This window comes from Somniosus microcephalus, chromosome 6, assembly GCF_052327205.1.
Source record: "Somniosus microcephalus isolate GS21.2 chromosome 6, FLI_Smic_1.0, whole genome shotgun sequence".
NCBI lineage: Eukaryota > Metazoa > Chordata > Chondrichthyes > Squaliformes > Somniosidae > Somniosus > Somniosus microcephalus.
The window spans coordinates 175,623,657-175,644,150 of NC_140992.1; the positions used below are offsets into that span (position 1 = coordinate 175,623,657).

A 20,494-nucleotide genomic window follows, 5' to 3' on the forward strand; every position below is an offset into this window, starting at 1 on the left:
GGGTCCGGGGCTCGGGAGGGCGGAGGGTGGGGCTCGGGAGGGCGGAGAGTGGGGCTCAGGAGGGGGGGAAGGGTTACCACGGCAACCGGGCCCAGCCGTCTCTCACAGCCTCAAGCCGGCTCACGCCCGTTCCCGGGGCTTGGCTCCATTTGCGGCCGCGGGCCACTCACCCTCTCTCCTTCCCTCTGCCTCTCTCTCCTCACCCCCCACTCCCCTCTCCCCCCTCCCCTCTCCCCTCTCCCCTCCCCTCTTCCCGTCTCTCTCCCCCCTGCCTCACCCTCTCTCGCTCCCCCCTCTCTCTCCCACCTGCCTCACCCTCTCTCTCCCCCTCTCTCTCTCCCCCTCTCTCTCTCCCCCTTCCCTCCCTCTCTCTCTCCCCCTCTCTCTCTGTCCCCTCCCTGCCCCTTTATCTCTGCCCCCTCCCTCCCCTCTCTGTCTGCCCCCCTCCCCCTCTCTGTCTGCCCCCTCCCTCCCCCTCTCTTACTGCCCCCCTCCCCCTCTCTGTCTGCCCCCTCCCTCCCCCCTCTCTGTCTGCCCCCTCCCTCCCCCTCACTGTCTGCCCCCTCCCTCCCCCTCTCTGTCTGCCGCCTCCCTCCCCCATACTGTCTGCCCCCTCCCTCCCCCTCTTTCCCCTGCCCCCTCCCTCCCCTCTCTCCCCCTGCCCCCTCCCTCCCCTCTCTCCCCCTGCCCCCTCTCTCCCCCTCTCTCTCTCCCCACCCTCTCTCTCTCTCCCCCCTCTCTCTCTCTCCCCCCCCTCTCTCTCTCCCCCCCCAGTCTCTCTCTCCCCCCAGTCTCTCTCTCCCCCCAGTCTCTCTCTCTCTCTCTCTCCACCCCAGTCTCTCTCTCTCTCTTCTCCCCCCAGTCTCTCCCTCTCTTCTCCCCCCATTCTCTCTCTCTCCCCAGTCTCTCTCTCTCTCTATCCCCCAGTCTCTCTCTCCCTCTCCCCAGTCTCTCTCTCTCTCTCTCTCTCCCAGTCTCTCTCTCTCTCTCTCCCCCCAGTCTCTCTGTCTCTCTCTTCTCCCCCCAGTTTCTCTCTCTCTCCTCCCCCCAGTCTCTCTCTCTCTCTTCCCCCCAGTCTCTCGCTCTCTCTCTTCCCCCAGTCTCTTGCGCTCTCTCTCTTCCCCCAGTCTCTTGCTCTCTCTCTTCCCCAGTCTCTCGCGCTCTCTCTTCCCCCCAGTCTTTCGCTCTCTCTCTTCCCCCCGCCTCTCGTTCTCTCTCTTCCCCCCAGTTGCTCTCTCTCTTCCCCCAGTCGCTCTCTCTCCTTCCCTCTGTCTCTCTCTCCTCCCCCCTCCCCTCTCCCCCTCCCCTCTCCCCCTCCCTCTCCCCCTCCCTCTCCCCCCTCCCTCTCCCCCCTCCCTCTCCCCCTCCTCTCCCCCTCTGCCCCCTCTCCCCCCAGTCTCTCCCTCTCTTCTCCCCCCATTCTCTCTCTCTCTCCCCAGTCTCTCTCTCTCTCTCTATCCCCCAGTCTCTCTCTCCCTCTCCCCCAGTCTCTCTCTCCCTCTCCCCCAGTCTCTCTCTCTCTCTCTCCCAGTCCTCTCTCTCTCTCTCTCTCCCCCCAGTCTCTCTGTCTCTCTCTTCTCCCCCAGTCTCTCTCTCTCTCCTCCCCCCCAGTCTCTCTCTCTCTCTCTCTTCTCCCCCCAGTCTCTCGCTCTCTCTTCCCCCCAGTCGCTCTCTCTCTTCCCCCCAGTCTCTCGCTCTCTCTCTTCCCCCAGTCTCTCGCTCTCTCTCTTCCCCCAGTCTCTCGCTCTCTCTCTTCCCCCCAGTCTCTCGCTCTCTCTCTTCCCCCCCAGCCTCTCGTTCTCTCTCTTCCCCCCAGTCGCTCTCTCTCTTCCCCCCAGTCGCTCTCTCTCCTTCCCTCTGTCTCTCTCTCCTCCCCCCCTCCCCTCTCCCCCTCCCCTCTCCCCCTCCCCTCTCCCCCTCTCCCCCTCCCCTCTCCCCCTCCCCTCTCCCCCTCCCCTCTCCCCCTCCCTCTCCCCCCTCCCTCTCCCCCTCCCTCTCCCCCCTCCCTCTTCCCCCCTCCTTCTACCCCCTCCCTCTCCCCCTCCCTCTCCCCCCTCCTCTCCCCCTCTGCCACCTCTCCCTCTCTCCCCCTCCCCTCTCACCCCTGCCCTCTCCCCCCTCCCCTCTCGCCCCTGCCCTCTCCCCCTCCCCTCACCCCCTCTCTCTCCCCCCTGCCTCACCCTCTCTCTCCCCCCTGCCTCACCCTCTCTCTCTCCCCCTCTCTCTCTCCCCCTCGCCTCCCCCTCTCTCCGTCCCCCCTCCCTCCCCCTCCCTCTCCCCCTCCCTCCCCCTCTCTCTCCCCCCTCCCCTCCCCCTCTCTCTCTCCCCCTCCCTCCCCCTCTCTCTCTCTTCCCCCTCCCTCCCTCCCCCTCTCTCTCTCCCTCCCCCTCTCTCTCTCTCCCTCCCTCCCTCCCTCCCCCTCTCTCCCCCCTCCCTCCCACCCCCTCTCTCTCTCCCCCTCCCCCGCTCCCCCTCTCTCCCCCTCCCTCCCTCTCTCTCTCCCCACTCCCTCCCTCCCCCTCTCTCTCTCCCCACTCCCTCCCTCCCCCTCTCTCCCCACTCCCTCCCTCCCCCTCTCTCTCTCCCCACTTCCTCCCTCCCCCTCTCTCTCTCCCCACTTCCTCCCTTCCCCTCTCTCTCTCTCCCCCTCCCTCCCTCCCCCTCTCTCCCCTCCCTCCCTCCCCCTCTCTCTCCCCCTTCCCTCCCTCCCTCCCCTCTCTCTGCCCCCTCCCTCCCCCTCTCTCTGCCCCCTCCCTCCCTCCCTCTCTCTCTGCCCCCTCCCTCCCTCCCCCTCTCTCTGCCCCTCCCTCCCCCTCTCTCTGCCCCCCCCTCCCCCTCTCTCTGCCCCCTCTCTCTGCCCCCTCCCGCCCCCTTTCTCTGCCCCCTCCCTCCCCCTCTCTCTGCCCCCTCCCTCCCCCTCTCTCTGTGCCCCCTCCCTCCCCCTCTCTCTGTCCCCTCCCTCCCCCTCTCTCTCTCCCCCCTCTCTCCCCCTCTCTCTCCCCCCTCTCTCTCCCCCCAGTCACTCTCTCCCCCCAGTCTCTCTCTCTCGCCCCCCAGCCTCTCTCTCTCTCTCTTTCTCTCTCTTCCCCCCAGTTGCTCTCTCCCCCCCAGTCTCTCTCTTCTCCCCAGTCTCTCTCTCTCCTTCCCTCTCTCTCTCTCCTTCCCTCTCTCTCCTTCCCTCTCTCTCTCTCCTTCCCTCTCTCTCTCTCTCCTTCCCTCTCTCTCTCCTTCTCTCTTCTTCCCTCTCTCTCTCCTTCCCTCTCCTTCCCTCTCTCTCTCCTTCTCTCTCCTTCCCTCTCTCTCTGTCTCTCTCTCCTTCCCTCTCTCCTTCCCTCTCTCTCTCTCTCTCTCCCCCAGTCTCTCTCTCTCTCCCCAGTCTCTCTCTCTCCCCAGTCTCTCTCTCTCTCTCTCACACTCCCAGTCTCTCTCCCCCAGTCTCTCTCTACCCCCCAGTCTCTCTCTGCCCCCTCCCGCCCCCTTTCTCTGCCCCCTCCCTCCCCCTCTCTCTGCCCCCTCCCTCCCCCTCTCTCTGTGCCCCCTCCCTCCCCCTCTCTCTGTCCCCTCCCTCCCCCTCTCTCTCTCCCCCCTCTCTCCCCCTCTCTCTCCCCCCTCTCTCTCCCCCCAGTCACTCTCTCCCCCCAGTCTCTCTCTCGCCCCCCAGTCTCTCTCTCTCTCTCTTTCTCTCTCTTCCCCCCAGTTGCTCTCTCCCCCCCAGTCTCTCTCTTCTCCCCCAGTCTCTCTCTCTCCTTCCCTCTCTCTCTCTCCTTCCCTCTCTCTCCTTCCCTCTCTCTCTCTCCTTCCCTCTCTCTCTCTCTCCTTCCCTCTCTCTCTCCTTCTCTCTTCTTCCCTCTCTCTCTCCTTCCCTCTCCTTCCCTCTCTCTCTCCTTCTCTCTCCTTCCCTCTCTCTCTGTCTCTCTCTCCTTCCCTCTCTCCTTCCCTCTCTCTCTCTCTCTCCCCAGTCTCTCTCTCTCTCCCCCAGTCTCTCTCTCTCCCCAGTCTCTCTCTCTCTCTCTCACACTCCCAGTCTCTCTCCCCCAGTCTCTCTCTCTACCCCCCAGTCTCTCTCTACCCCCCAGTCTCTCTCTGCCCCCCAGTCTCTCTCTGCCCCCAGTCTCTCTCTGCCCCCCAGTCTCTCTCTGCCCCCATCTCTTTCTCTTCTCCCCCCAATCTCTCTCTCTTTCTCTTCTCCCCCTAGTCTCTCTCTCTCTTCTCCCCCCAGTCTGTTAACCGCGCAGCCCTCTAAACTGCCCTGGCAACGCCGGGCCCCCCCAGCTAGTATAGAATAATAATGGATACCCGGGAGTGAGTTACATGCTGGAATCTAATCGAAGGGTTCAGATGGTTTATATATAGAATAATGGACACCCGGGAGTGAGTTCCAGGCTGGAATCTAATCGAAGGGTTCAGATGGTTTATATATAGAATAATGGACACCCGGGAGTAAGTTACAGGCTGGAATCTAATCAAGGGTTTCAGATGGTTTATATATAGAATAATGGATACCCGGGAGTGAATTACAGGCTTGGAGGGGGGGAGAAGGCACATTGAACAGGAGAAGAGAGTAGGTGGGAGGAAAGAAGAAGGGTGGGAGGTTTGAAGAATGGTGCAGGAAAGGAATGGGAGGGGGAGAAGAGGAGAATGAAAGATGAATGGATGAGTAAGAGCGAGAGAGAAAGGGAGAAGGAAAGAGGAGGGAAGTAGGAGGGGGAAGGCAGGGGAGAAGAGGAGAATGTAGGAAGGGGCAAAAGGAGGGTGTGAAGGCACTAGGGAGAGACCGTAGCCAATCCCTAAACTTGGCAGCAGGAAGGTTTAATATGTGCGATGTGACGTCTATGTGTGAACCATCCTATGTAAATCTTACTCCACCTTTAGTCTCCCTCTGGCTTATATTCAGAGTTTTGAATCCGGCATTCTAGTTATTATTAGTAAACCCAAAGTGCCCGTCTGTTACAGAATGAACCAAGCTCCAACAGTCGGCTATGAAGCAGATGTAGGCAGCCGCACAACTCACCACTTCATGTACCCAGAGAGTGCAAAAAATCTCCCAGCAAACGTCAGCTTTGTCTTGGTTCCCTTTAAGACTTTGGATCTCCTGTGGATCACCAGTGCCCTGTCAACAGGCGAGATAAGATTGTAAGTATAGCCCTCAACTTTCAGTCTTCCTTTTCAGTGCGTGTATTTGTATATGTTGTTACTGAGCCTATTTTGGCCGGAATTTTCATGCTGCCGTGCGTGCGGGATTGGAGGCGGGTCAGGAGTAAAATTCAAAAAAAATGGGAGCGCATTGGGACCCCGCCGTCATTCTGCCACCTCGTGCCTTTAACTCGGGTGCGTTTGCCAGCGCGGCAGGGACCCGAACGGCGAAGGCAGATGACCTCATTGAACTCATTAATACCTTGTTGTCAGACCCTTAACCGTGTTTTTAACCAGACCTTTTGAATTTTACTGGATGACCAAGTGAATCACGCAGCTCGGGAACCACGTCTGTCAAGCTGTGGTGGAAGCTCAGTGGCCATTGAGCGAGGTCATTATTGCAGAGCCTGGAAAGTACAATAAATACTCCCACATGACACCTGTTTACTTGTCTAAGGGAAAGGCTCTTGCTGAGTGCATTTTGAGCACAGATTTAGTTTGCAAGTCTTTTCTGCAAATTTGGAAGTCACTCTTGTAATGATCAATAACATGTCATTCTATAGTGGACACTAGGTGGAGCCGTAGAGCTGTGTAGAGCTGTATATAAGACTACACAACCCAGCTGTATATATATTAAGACTACATTACCCATGAGGCACTAGGCTACCCAGAAGGCAACAGTCAAGATGGAAGCCTCTACAGATACTGTACCAGTCCACATGTGCTCAATAAAGTAACTAGCAAAAGCTAGCTGTGTTCATAATAAGAATGTCTATTTATTAATGAACATAAGATGGTACCAGGGTGGTGAAGATCTGCTGAAAATTGTGAAAAGCGACATGGAGAATTTGAAGCCACCAGAGCGTTTGAATCTCGAGGAAAAAATCGACTACAATTGGCAGATTTTTAAACAACAATTCGAACTCTACATTGCAGCCATCGGATTCGGTACAAAGCCAGACGCAAGGAAGATAGCGTTGCTGCTTACGGTTGCAGGCCCACAGGCGATAGAGGTATTTAATACATTTGTATTTAATCCAGTGGAGAACAGAGAAAAATTAGAAGATGTGCTAAAAAAATTTGATGCACATTGCTCTCCCAAAAAGAATGAGACCTATGAAAGATACATCTTCTGTTCTCGGACACAGCAGCAAAATGAGACTTTTGATAGCTTTATAACTGATCTGCAACTGAAAGCACAGACATGTAATTTCTCTGAGCTCAAAGCATCCATGATTCGTGACCAGATTGTGTTTGGTATTCATGATAAAAAAGTCAGGGAACGTCTGTTGAGAGAAACCGAACTAAATTTGGAAAATGCGGTGAAAATATGCCAAGCCAGCGAGCTAGTTCGAAAGCACGTGAAGACTTTCAGTGAAATCAATAATGATGCGAATGTAATGAGTGATAATGCTGCTGTCGGTGCTGTGTCCTACAAGGGGAAGAAACGTGGGCAGAACAGAAATGAAAAGCAATCGGAGGATGAAATTTTTAATTGTAAACGCTGTGGTTACAAACACCAGTTAAGACAATGCCCAGCGTTGGGAAAAATGTGCACAAAGTGCAATGGAAAGAATCACTTTGCCAAACAATGCTTTTCAAAAGTACAAACTAAGAAAGGGCAACAGGTTAATGTGATTGAGGACACTGATTTAAGTGAGACATTTTTTGTAGGAATGGTGTCATGTGACGATATCAAAAAAGATACAGAAAATGTGCAGCCCTCAGAAATGGACAATGCTGAACATAAAGTCAATGCAGTAAAAGTGGACAAATGGATGATCCCACTGCAGATAAATGGAGCATTAGTTACATTGAAACTGGACACTGGTGTTGTGTATGTAATATGTGTGCTACTTTGAACCTATGGACAGGACTGCACTACTTGTAGGGCGTAGTGATACGCAGTACCACTCCTGGCCATAGGGGTATAAATAGTACTGTGGGTACTGATCTCCCCTCAGTTCCCGCCTGTGGGCATGAAGTAAAGACCTACGTATAGTCCCTACCTCCAACCAGTAAAGACCTGTTTGAGTTATACGTTTAAGCCTTTGTATTAATTGTTCAATACAATACACATACTTAACACTGGCGACGAGTCAGGTTCTTACCCTGCGGCAGTTGAAGAGAGGTTTCAAACATCACCACCCCACTAGAAGCGACAGGCTTTAGGACTCTGAAGCCTCCATCAGCGACTGAGCACTGGAGTGCAGCAGCCATCCTGACAGCTTCCAGCGACTGACAGAAGTCTTTCTGCAGTTTCCTTGTTCAACCTAGGTGGTGGGGTAAGCCGTGCAGCGTTGGCTGCAAAGACAGGGCTGGGGAAGTTGGAGAAGATAAGGGCGATCGCAATCCCTGATAAGAGCCGCGGTGAAACGCGCGAGCGGGTAAGCCAGAGCCCGGGAGGGAGCGAGCAAGAGCTGCGCGAGCGGGTGAGCCAGAGGCTGGGAGCCGCTTCAAGTGCGAGGTGCAGCACGGGCCAGCGATCGGGACCAAAGATAAGGGCCGCACTCGGACTGAAAGGCGCGGTGGCTGCAGAAGCTCAAGGTGCGAGAGCCGCGGTGCACAGCGCGGGCTATCGATCGCGGCGAAGATAAGGGCCGCACTCGGGGGCTGAAAGGAGACGGCGTCGGGGGACGGGTGAAGACCGCCAAGCGCGGGAAAACCGCCATTTTGTGGGCGGAGGACGACGGCAAGAGCGGGAAGCCGCCATCTTTGATAACAAGTAAACAAAATAAAATCTGAGAAATTGCAAATCTACAATGCCTAAACACGGGAATATTAGCACCTTTGATAGTGACCTCGAAGATTGGGCCATATATGTTGAAAGAGTAAAAAATTATTGTAAGGCCAATAAAATTCGTGACCAAGATAAAGCTCTAACATTATTAAATTTAATGGGTGCGAAGACATACGGGCAATTGAAACACCTGTTATCACCAGATGAACCGGCGGATAAGACGTTCGATGAGATTGTTACTGTCCTGAAAGATCATCTAAACCCCACGCCGCTGATGCTAGCGGAACGATTTAAATTTTACGACAGAAGGCAGCTACAGCATGAAAGCAATGCTGAATATTTGCTGGAATTGCGTAAATTAGCGAAATATTGCCAGTTTGGAACGGGACTGACAGATGCACTACGAGACAAATTTGTGTGTGGTTTATTTAAACAGGATACACAAAAGCGACTGCTCGAGGAGAATGAGCTGACGCTTGAGAAGGCGGTCACTATGGCAGCAGCACACGAAGCCGCAGCGAGAGGCACGGCAGTAATGCAGCTACGGTCACCGGAGCTCAGTGCACACAAATTGGGTGTGAGTTCTGGCAAATGTTATCGTTGTGGAAAGACAACGCATGATCAGAACCAGTGTTGGTTTAAAAACCAAGAATGTAGAACTTGTGGTAGGCTTGGACATATAGCTAGAGTATGCAGATCAGGGAAGAAGACCAGCAACAAGAAGTCACCGCAAGGAAAATACGCAAAGGTACACAAGGTGACCGAACAGGAGTCCGATTCAGACGCTAGCAGTAATGAACTGGCTAGCTTAAGCTGTAATGAACTGGCTAGCTTAAGAGTACTCAACGCTGGTAAGGGTGCAGACCTCCAGACAATTTGGGTCACTCTTCAGATAGAAGGAGTCCAAGTAAAACTGGAATTGGACACTGGATCGGCATTGACGGTCATAAATAAGAAAGATTACGGAAAGTTATTCCAACATATTCCCCTACAGGATACGGGGATTATATTGAAAACATACACGGGGCAAAGAGTGTACCCCATCGGGAAAATAGAGGTTGCAGTGGTCCACAAGGGCGAAGACAGTCAAATAATGGACTTATATGTGATATCTGAAGGAGGTTCTCCACTACTAGGACGGGAGTGGATTAGGAAAATGAATATGGACTGGCATTTCCTACAAACAATAACGAGTGAGAACTCGGTGAAGATAGTCGGCCCAGACTCTGGAACGGATGATGGTAAGCCCAACTCAGGTGCAAAAGACAAAGTTTCAGCACAGAATTCCACTGAGCAACAACAACATAGTTTAACTGTGGATTCTGAGTCTGGCAAGTCTACTGATGTGCCCATTTCTGAGGGACACCGGGCGCGAACTCAACTCCATTTCAAACTACAACAGCAATTAGAACAAATGCTTCGCCGTTTTGAGCAAGAGTTGAATGCAACGAAAGAGTTCTTTGATATAGAGTTGGAGAATCTGGAAAGACAACAGAAGCAGCTGATGGAGAAAATGGAGCAGGAGCACACAAAACGTCTGATGTCAGAGGAGTTAACGGTCAGCCAACTCCTGCATATGCTGAAGGACAGGACTCTGAAATGGGAAAAACTTGAACACGAACTTCAATATTCAAACGAAAGGGGTTCGGAGCTCTCAAAGGTTATTGGAAGAGCTGAGGTGGCAACACAGACTGAGATGACTGCAACAGAGCAGCCCTTGGATGCCAAAAGTACGCTGACTCACGTCAACGTAGAACAACAGACCGCTGAAACAGCTGCTCCGGTAGAGGGATTGAATAGTCCGATCAATCAATCTCCAAAAGAAGTTGAAGTAGTAAAATCTCAAATGAGGTCATTAGTAAACGACTTGCTGAAAGCCCAGAAAAAGCTGGATGAAGAGGTACGCATGAAGAAGTCTCTTCAGGAAAGATGTCTGGACTTGGAACAAAAGCTGGCTAACGCCCAGCTGGGTATGGAGGAAATAGAAGACCCTCTCGCTGGCCTAGATCAGGACGACACCGAATATTACTATGTCCTGTCCTGCCCAACTTGTAACTTCGACTCCCACCATACAGAAATCATGGAGGAGCACCGAAAGTCTACGGAACATCGGGAGAAGGTGGCTCTACTACGGAAAAAGGAGGAAGAGAAGGAGGAACTGCGCATGCAGCTGGCAGCTGACAGTGGAGCCCAGAGAGTCTCCAAGAAGCAGAAAAGGAAAAGTCGAAACAGAAGATGACCCATCTGAACCATTATTACCTCTACCAGATCACACACGTGGTCCCTCCGAACGGAGCCAATTCAGTTCGGAAGTTCAAACTGTTAAATCCATGGAAGGACTATTGAATGAGTCACTCCAGCAACGTGAACCGACTACACCACAGAGATTGAATCTGTGAACTGTTTTCCGCAGAGACTGAATCTGTGATCTGTTTTGACATGAAGTTATATATGTATATATGTTATTACGTTATGTTAAATGGGGAGATGACTGTAAAGCTAGGAAGGGAGGAATGTTGTGTATGTAATATGTGTGCCACTTTGAACCTATGGACAGGACTGCACTACTTGTAGGGCGTAGTGATACGCAGTACCACTCCTGGCCATAGGGGTATAAATAGTACTGTGGGTACTGATCTCCCCTCAGTTCCCGCCTGTGGGCATGAAGTAAAGACCTACGTATAGTCCCTACCTCCAACCAGTAAAGACCTGTTTGAGTTATACGTTTTAGTCTTTGTGTTAATTGTTCAATACAATACACATACTTAACAACTGGGGCAAAAGCAAACTTAATCAGTATGAGTGACATAAAAAATATGAAAGAAAAGCCCAAAATACAGAAAAAGTCAGTACTACTGAAGAGCTATAATGGACAGAAAATAGATAGCTTAGGTGTATGCAGACTTAAAGTGACAGTCAAAGACAAAGTGCATCATCTCATGTTTTCTGTTCTGGCTGAAAGACTTGATTCGATACCAGGTGACAAAGCTTGTGAAGACTTAGAACTGGTCAAGAGAGTCTACCGTATAAACTGTGCTATAAGCAGACCAGATGACTCAGGTGATGAAGCAGAGAACCCATCAAGGATGAAAAGGCCAAAGGGTATCCATGTCTTCAAAAAGCCTAGTTTCTCCAAGAAGAAAGAAAAAGACTTTAAGGTCAAAGAGAAGCCAAAGGAAGAAAAGCACAAAGAGGAAAAACACAAGGAGAAAAAGTCCAAAGATATAACCACAGCAGATGTTGTTAAGCAGTGGAAAGAGAAAAAGAAAAAGAAGAAGCCTGCACCAGAGCAGGAAGCAGTTCCGGTGGATACTCCTTCTTCCCTCAGGCCAATCTTTGGTGTTCCATTAGCCGAGGCTGCTGAGAGGACTATGCTGTATGATGGGATCCAGCTGCCAGCAGTTTTTCAAGAGTGCATTGACTACATTGAGAGTTATGGCATGAAGAGTGAAGGAAACACTGAAACCCTCTCCAAGCAAAGATCGCAAGGAGACCTCGATCTATACAAGAGCAGATTGACGACAATGCCGCAACTGCATGTTGTCATTCACCGCCAGAACAATCTCATGAAGACACATCAGACTTACCCGTGTTGAGAAGATCCACACGTGAAGTAAAAGAGCCTGATCGACTTAATCTTTGAGTACAATGTAAAGCTTTGAAAATGTGTTGACTGTTTTGAAAATGTTTATGTTTATAGAGCACTAACAAAAGTGTTACTGATATTATCTTTATTGTTTTCTTGAAAGTTGATTGATATTGATTTTGTTAAACCTCAAAGAAAGTGGGATGTAATGATCAATAACATGTCATTCTATAGTGGACACTAGGTGGAGCCGTAGAGCTGTGTAGAGCTGTATATAAGACTACACTACCCAGCTGTATATATATATTAAGACTACATTACCCATGAGGCACTAGGCTACCCAGAAGGCAACAGTCAAGATGGAAGCCTCTACAGATACTGTACCTAGTCCACATGTGCTCAATAAAGTAACTAGCAAAAGCTAGCTGTGTTCATAATAAGAATGTCTATTTATTAATGAACATAAGAACTCTCACCTCATTATGATGACCTATCATACCATTGACAGATTGTTTAGAACATAAGAACATAAGAAGTAAGAGCAGGAGTAGGCCATACAGCCCCTCAAGCCTGCTCCGCCATTCAATAAGATCATGGCTGGTCATCGACCTCAACTCCACTTTCCCTCCCGATCGCCATATCCCTTGATTACCCTGGAGTCCAAAAATCTGTCTATCTCAGCCCTGAATATACTCAAAGACTCAGCATTCACAGCCCTCTGGGGCAGGGAATTCCAAAGATTCACAACCCTCTGAGTGAAGAAGTTCCTCCTCATCTCAGTCTTAAATGGCCTGCCCCTTACCCGGAGACTATGTCCCCTAATTCTAGACACTCCAGCCATGGGAAACAACCTCTTAGCATTTAGCCTGTCAATCCTTTCAGAATCTTGTATGTTTCAATGAGATCACCTCTCATTCTTCTAAACTCCAGAGAGTATAGGCCCATTCTACACAATCTCTCCTCATAGGACAGCCCTCTCATCCCAGGAATCAATCTAGTGAATCTTTATTGCACCGCCTCCAAGGCAAGTATATCCTTCCTTAGATAAAGAGACCAAAACTGTGCACAGTACTCCAGGTGTGGTCTCATCAAGGCCCTGTACAATTGTAGCAAGACGTCCTTACTCTTATACTCCAACCCCCTTGCAATAAAGGCCAACATGCCATTTGCCTTCCTTATTGCTTGCTGTACCTGCATGCTAGCTTTCTGTGTTTCTTGCACAAGGACACCCAAATCTCTCTGAACACCAACATTTGAAAGTTTCTCACCATTTAAAAAATATTCTGTTTTTCTATTCTTCCTACCAAAGTGAATAACCTCACATTTCCCTACATTATACTCCATCTGCCACCTTACTGCCCACTCACTTTGTCTATCTATATCCCTTTGTAGACTCTTTGTGTTCCCTTCACAGCTTACTGTCCCACCTAGCTTTGTATCATCAGCAAACTTGGATACATTATACTCGGTCCCTTCATCTAGGTCATTAATCTAGATTGTAAATAGCTGAGGCCCCAACACTGATCCTTGCGGCACCCCACTAGTTACAGCCTGCCAACCTGAAAAAGATCCGTTTATCCCTACTCTCTGTTTTCTGTCCGTTAACCAATCCTCTATCCATGCTACTATATTACCCCCAACCAGGAATGGCATCATCATGGCTAGATTTACATAACTTCCTGCATTACACCCATGTAGCTGCCATATGCTTTTCCAGGTTCCCTCCCCCAACAACACTATGAAGCATCCCTCCAATTTTTTTAAATTCGTTTTATGGGATGTGGGCGTCGCTGGCAAGGCCAGCATTTATTGCCCATCCCTAATTTCCCATGAGAAGGTGGTGGTGAGCCGCCTTCTTGAACCGCTGCAGTCCATGTGGTGAATGGACAATGCTGTTAGGCAGGGATTTCCAGGATTTTGACCCAGCAACGACGAAGGATTGGCGATATACTTCTAAGTCAAGATAGTGTGTGACTTGGAGGGGTACTTGGAGGTGGTGGTGTTCCCATGCGCCTGCTGCCCTTGTCTTTCTAGGTGGAAGAGGTCGTGGGTTTGGGAGGTGCTGCCGAAGAGGCCTTGGCGAGTTGCTGCAGTGCATCTTGTAGATGGTACACACTGCAGTCACGGTACACCGGTGGTGGAGGGAGTGAATGTTTAAGGTGGTGGGTGGGTTGCCAATCAAGCGAGCTGCTTTGTCCTGGATGGTGTCGAGCTTCTTGAGTGTTGGCACTGCACTCATCCAGGCAAGTGGAGAGTATTCCATTACATTCCTTACTTGTGCCTTGTAGGTGGTGGAAAGGCTTTGGGGAGTCAGGAGGTGAGACACTCGCCGCAGAATACCTTGCCTCTGACCTGCCCTTGTTGCCACAGTATTTATGTGGCTGATCCAGTTAAGTTTCTGGTCAATGGTGACCCCCCAGGATGTTGATGTTGGGGGATTCGATGATGGTAATGCCGTTGAATGTCATGGGGAGGTGGTTAGACTCTCGCTTGTTGGAGGTAGTCATTGCCTGGCACTTCTGTGGCGCGAATGACCAAGCCATTCCTTTCACACTGACCACCATTGCTGGAGGTAATGTTATGTCTCACCATTCACTCCAACTCACTAAGCCACTTCCAAAGTAGCAGACAAGAATAAGCATGACCAGAAGTGATGAAAATAAATAGCTTTACATGTGACATAACAGTAATGGAACCTTAACAAAAACATTTCTTTAAACACCCATGTGCTTACCATTGTGCATCTACTTCTGTGTCATTTTTCACTTATGCGTGCTTCTACGGGGTGCAGCCCCTGTGGCTTCAGCAGAGGTAGAGGCAGGCTGCTCACTCCCCTGTTGCGAATGCATAGACACTTTTGGTGGACGTGTTCTGGGTTTTGGAGCCACTGATGGCCCCGCTAAAGTTTGCTCCTCCTGCGACTGTGCAGGGGCAGACTCGGCCATCACAATCCAGGAGGCATCTGGGGCTCTGACTGAGGGAGTGGCAATGGGGGAGAATTGTAAGCGCTTTGAGAGGAGCCCCCACTTCCATGTCCCCTCTCACCGTCATCCCTCCCATGGGCCACCCGCACTTCGCTGCTAGCAAGGAGCTGGAAAGCACCTTGCTGCACAGCAGAGGGGCCATGAGGACCCACGTCTACGCTGACATCCCTCCTAGAGAGGATGTCTATGAGCCTCTGCTATCTGTTCTCCATAGGTAGCATGTGCTCACGTGAGTGATGCATTAGTTGCTCCATGCAGGTGACCATCGCCTGTGACACAGTGGTGCTCATCTTGGAGATGGAATCCTCCATTCTCTGCACATTTGCAGACATCGCGGTCGAAAAACCCGTCAAAGCCTCCTGCACTTCTTGCTGCCCCTCCAGGATTGCCCGCTTTCTCGATGGTCCCCGAGGTTGAGTGTCTGCACGCAGCTGAGCAGAGCTGGGAGCATCCTGCGCCCTCCGGCGAGGAGTCTCCACTGCTGACTCTGTCTCCACCATCTGCTCTTGCTCACTTGTGAGTTGTGAGATACCAGGTGACAACACTACTCTATCTCGAGTAGGACCCACCGAGGTGTGCGTATCTGCGCTGATGCAGGGTGCACTTAGGTCTGGTGATGGTGCACCCTCAGAGGCTGGAAGCTCCTCTGAGGAGTCATCTTCCTCTTACGACTGGACAGTGGTGGGGCGGGGGGGTGGTGCTCTTGATGGATCTGTGGGAGAGTAAAGAGATGATTTGCAAATGTTATATTAAGAATGGGTAACGATACCATTATGCACATGATGAACATTCACCGGCTGCTGACATCAGTCCCCATATGAGTGATTGCTGTATGCCATGTGGCTGTATGAGATGTAATTCTGTCACCAGGCTGCTGAGAGGTCCCCCCCTCTCTCTCTCTCTCCCATTATCAGTTGCTCTGCAACTCCTGAGACCTCCAGGGCCACCTCCTCTGCTGCTGTCAAAGTGGCGAAGGATGGAGGACTACCTCCGGTTCGCTCCCTCTCCCTGCTATTGTGGGCTTTTTTCTTCTGCAAGGAGGGAAAGAAGAGAAGTTTGAGTGAGAGTGATGGCATGAGTGTAAAGAATGTGTGGGTCAGATCTTTAGGGGGTGACTATGAGGGAGTGGGGTGCCAATGCAAAGTGGCCTCCTTGGGTGGTGTTAGTTGGTATGATTGCATTAGGATGAGGGTGAGTGTGAGGGGTGGTTAGTCAGATGGGGATGTGAGTATTTAGATAGAGAGAGAGGGATGGGTGGACGTGCAAGGTATGTTGGTGTGAGGAATGAAGTGCAGGAGTAGACTTGGAAGGCAGAGCAATGGGGATGCGATGACAGGCACAGCAGAATGAAGTTGAGTGTGGCTTTGCACTCATTTTCCTGATCTCATGAGATCATTGAAGCACTGCCTACACACTCCTAGATGAACCTTCAAATGCAATGTTGGCAATGCTGCTTTAAATATCCCACTGGAAATGAGTCATCGATGACATCACCACTTAATAGGTCCAGGAAACGCACAGGCCTGCCTTAATAAGTGCTATTAAGGGAAAGTCGCTCTGAGGAGCGGGATGGAAAGAACAACGGGGTTCCGATCCGCCACGCCAACAACCCGCATCTGACCCACCCAGGTAATGAAAATTCTGGCCTTGATCTCCTTGTACCAAACCATTACCACTACCAGTGTCAGACTTGTATCAGTATTTCACCAGAGTGGTATCTATCTCAAAGTGCTCTCTCCAGACACAACTCCAGTTTGGAGGACGCAGATCTATAACTAGTACTGATAATTAGATATTAACTCTGGGGGTCAGTGAGTGAGCGTTAAAGGAGACAGTGTGGCGATACCACTGGTTGTCCCTTACATTGAGATACATAATTCCCTTTAACTTACCTTTTGGGGCCGTTGCCCTTTTAACTTACCTGTTGGGGCCATTGCCCCTTTAAGACGCGCCCCAGCGTGCTGACGTCACGTCACGTCACGTCACGTACGACGTGACGTGCGTGCGGCGGCTGCCAGCCCGACTCGGCCTTCCAGGACGGCCGCTGGCACAGCCCGGCCTAGTGTCTTCGGCCGCAACTGTTGTGTATGTAATATGTGTGCTACTTTGAACCTATGGACAGGACTGCACTACTTGTTGGGCGTAGTGATACGCAGTACCACTCCTGGCCATAGGGGTATAAATAGTACTGTGGGTACTGATCCCCCTCAGTTCCCGCCTGTGGGCATGAAGTAAAGACCTATGTGCAGTCCCTACCTCCAACCAGTAAAGGCCTGTTTGAGTTATACGTTTAAGTCTTTGTGTTAATTGTTCAATACAATACACATACTTAACACTGGCGACGAGTCAGGCTCTTACCCTGCGGCAGTTATTCCAGGCGGCTTCGTCCAAAGACAGGACGTTGAAGAGAGGTTTCAATCCTCAACACCCCACTCAAAACTGAAGGGCAGCAGAAATCCTGACAGCTTCCAGCGACTGGAAGAGACAGGCATTAGGACCCTGAAGCCTCCATCAGCTTGTGAACCGGAGTAAAGACAGGACTGGGGAAGAGAGAGAGGTAGGGCGATAGCGATCGGCAGATAAGGGCCGGGCCGCTTTGAAGTGAGGGGCGCAGCCGGGCCAGCGATCGGGACCAAAGATAAGAGCCGCACTCGGACTGAAAGGCGCGGCTGCTGCAGAAGCTCAAGGTGCGAGAGTCGCGGTGCACAGCGCGGGCTATCGATCGCGGCGAAGATAAGGGCCGCACTCGAGGGCTGAAGGGAGACGGCGTCGGGGGACGGGTGAAGACCGCCAAGCGCGGGAAAACCGCCATTTTGTGGGCGGAGGACGACGGCAAGAGCGGGAAGCCGCCATCTTTGATAACAAGTAAAGAAAAGAAAATCTGAGAAATTGCAAATCTACAATGCCTAAACACGGGAATATTAGCACCTTTGATAGTGACCTCGAAGATTGGGCCATATATGTTGAAAGAGTAAAAAATTATTGTAAGGCCAATAAAATTCGTGACCAAGATAAAGCTCTAACATTATTAAATTTAATGGGTGCGAAGACGTATGGGCAATTGAAACACCTGTTATCACCAGATGAACCGGCGGATAAGACGTTCGATGAGATTGTTACTGTCCTGAAAGATCATCTAAACCCCACGCCGCTGATGCTAGCGGAACGATTTAAATTTTACGACAGAAGGCAGCTACAGCATGAAAGCAATGCTGAATATTTGCTGGAATTGCGTAAATTAGCGAAATATTGCCAGTTTGGAACGGGATTGACAGATGCACTACGAGACAAATTTGTGTGTGGTTTATTTAAACAGGATACACAAAAGCGACTGCTCGAGGAGAATGAGCTGACGCTTGAGAAGGCGGTCACTATGGCAGCAGCACACGAAGCCGCAGCGAGAGGCACGGCAGTAATGCAGCTACGGTCACCGGAGCTCAGTGCACACAAATTGGGTGTGAGTTCTGGCAAATGTTATCGTTGTGGAAAGACAACGCATGATCAGAACCAGTGTTGGTTTAAAAACCAAGAATGTAGAACTTGTGGTAGGCTTGGACATATAGCTAGAGTATGCAGGTCAGGGAAGAAGACCAGCAACAAGAAGTCACCGCAAGGAAAATACGCAAAGGTACACAAGGTGACCGAACAGGAGTCCGATTCAGACGCTAGCAGTAATGAACTGGCTAGCTTAAGCTGTAATGAACTGGCTAGCTTAAGAGTACTCAACGCTGGTAAGGGTGCAGACCTCCAGACAATTTGGGTCACTCTTCAGATAGAAGGAGTCCAAGTAAAACTGGAATTGGACACTGGATCGGCATTGACGGTCATAAATAAGAAAGATTACGGAAAGTTATTCCAGCATATTCCCCTACAGGATACGGGGATTATATTGAAAACATACACGGGGCAAAGAGTGTACCCCATCGGGAAAATAGAGGTTGCAGTGGTCCACAAGGGCGAAGACAGTCAAATAATGGACTTATATGTGATATCTGAAGGAGGTCCTCCACTACTAGGACGGGAGTGGATTAGGAAAATGAATATGGACTGGCATTTCCTACAAACAATAACGAGTGAGAACTCGGTGAAGATAGTCGGCCCAGACTCTGGAACGGATGATGGTAAGCCCAACTCAGTTGCAAAAGACAAAGTTTCAGCACAGAATTCCACTGAGCAACAACAACATAGTTTAACTGTGGATTCTGAGTCTGGCAAGTCTACTGATGTGCCCATTTCTGAGGGACACCGGGCTCGAACTCAACTCCATTTCAAACTACAACAGCAATTAGAACAAATGCTTCGCCGTTTTGAGCAAGAGTTGAATGCAACGAAAGAGTTCTTTGATATAGAGTTGGAGAATCTGGAAAGACAACAGAAGCAGCTGATGGAGAAAATGGAGCAGGAGCACACAAAACGTCTGATGTCAGAGGAGTTAACGGTCAGCCAACTCCTGCATATGCTGAAGGACAGGACTCTGAAATGGGAAAAACTTGAACATGAACTTCAATATTCAAACGAAAGGGGTTTGGAGCTCTCAAAGGTTATTGGAAGAGCTGAGGTGGCAACACAGACTGAGATGACTGCAACAGAGCAGCCCTTGGATGCCAAAAGTACGCTGACTCACGTCAACGTAGAACAACAGACCGCTGAAACAGCTGCTCCGGTAGAGGGATTGCATAGTCCGATCAATCAATCTCCAAAGGAAGTTGAAGTATTAAAATCACAAATGAGGTCACTAGTAAACGACTTGCTGAAAGCCCAGAAAAAGCTGGATGAAGAGGTACACATGAAGAAGTCTCTTCAGGAAAGATGTCTGGATTTGGAACAAGAGCTGGCTAACGTCCAGCTGGGTATGGAGGAAATAGACGACCCTCTCACTGGTCTAGCTCAGGACGACACCGAATATTACGATGTCCTGTCCTGCCCAGCTTGTAACTTCGACTCCCAAAGTGCAGAAATCATGGAGGAGCACCAAAAGTCTACGGAACATCGGGAGAAGCTGGCTCTACGACGGAAACAGGAGGAAGAGAAGGAGGAACTGCGCATGCAGCTGGCAGCTGTGGCAGCTGACAATGGAGCCCAGAGAGTCTCCAAGAAGCAGAAAAGGAAAAGTAAAAACAGAAGATGACCCATCTGAACCATTATCACCTCTACCAGATCACACACGTGGTCCCTCCGAACGGAGCCAATTCAGTTCGGAAGTTCAAACTGTTAAATCCATGGAAGGACTATTGAATGAGTCACTCCAGCAACGTGAACCGACTACACCACAGAGATTGAATCTGTGAACTGTTTTCCGCAGAGACTGAATCTGTGATCTGTTTTGACATGAAGTTATCTATGTATCTATGTTATTCTGTTATGTAAACCTGAAGTTATATATGTATATATGTTATTACGTTATGTTAAATGGGGAGATGACTGTAAAGCTAGGAAGGGAGGAATGTTGTGTATGTAATATGTGTGCTACTTTGAACCTATGGACAGGACTGCACTACTTGTTGGGCGTAGTGATACGCAGTACCACTCCTGGCCATAGGGGTATAAATAGTACTGTGGGTACTGATCCCCCTCAGTTCCCGCCTGTGGGCATGAAGTAAAGACCTATGTGCAGTCCCTACCTCCAACCAGTAAAGGCCTGTTTGAGTTATACGTTTAAGTCTTTGTGTTAATTGTTCAATACAATACACATACTTAACAGCAACGACCAGCCGACGGGAGCGACGCGATCTTTCGCTCCCGCGGCAAGCACCGGCCTCGCGACCTCGGTCTCAATGGCCAGCCTCCATACCGGGAAGAGGCATCGACGCAACGGCACAGGTCACGTGACCGCCTAAGCGCACGCGAGCGTGATGACGTTATCACGCTCCCCACAGGACTGCGAACTCAGTCCTCATGGAGTCCCCGCTGGGACAAGACCTACACCACGGTGCTCCTATAGTCAGCCATCTTACCTGCTATCTTACCTGATGTAATTAGCCTGTTCCTGTAAATAAACAACTTATTTATAGTTCGTCGAAGTCAAACTCTCTTATTTAGTGGTGATCTACA

The 20,494-nt window shown here is 50.6% G+C and overlaps 1 protein-coding gene across 9 annotated transcripts in view; it reads left to right on the forward strand.

Annotated features, from left to right (window-relative positions):
- st3gal2 (ST3 beta-galactoside alpha-2,3-sialyltransferase 2) overlaps positions 1-20,494 on the forward strand; it is a 782,475-nt gene that overhangs the window by 538,201 nt on the left and 223,780 nt on the right. For all 9 annotated transcript variants that reach the window (XM_085990964.1, XM_085990963.1, XM_085990972.1 and 6 more), the window contains one exon: positions 4,954-5,133. In XM_085990964.1, the coding sequence (XP_085847090.1) occupies positions 4,954-5,133 (180 nt within the window). The remainder of the gene's footprint in view (positions 1-4,953; positions 5,134-20,494) is intronic.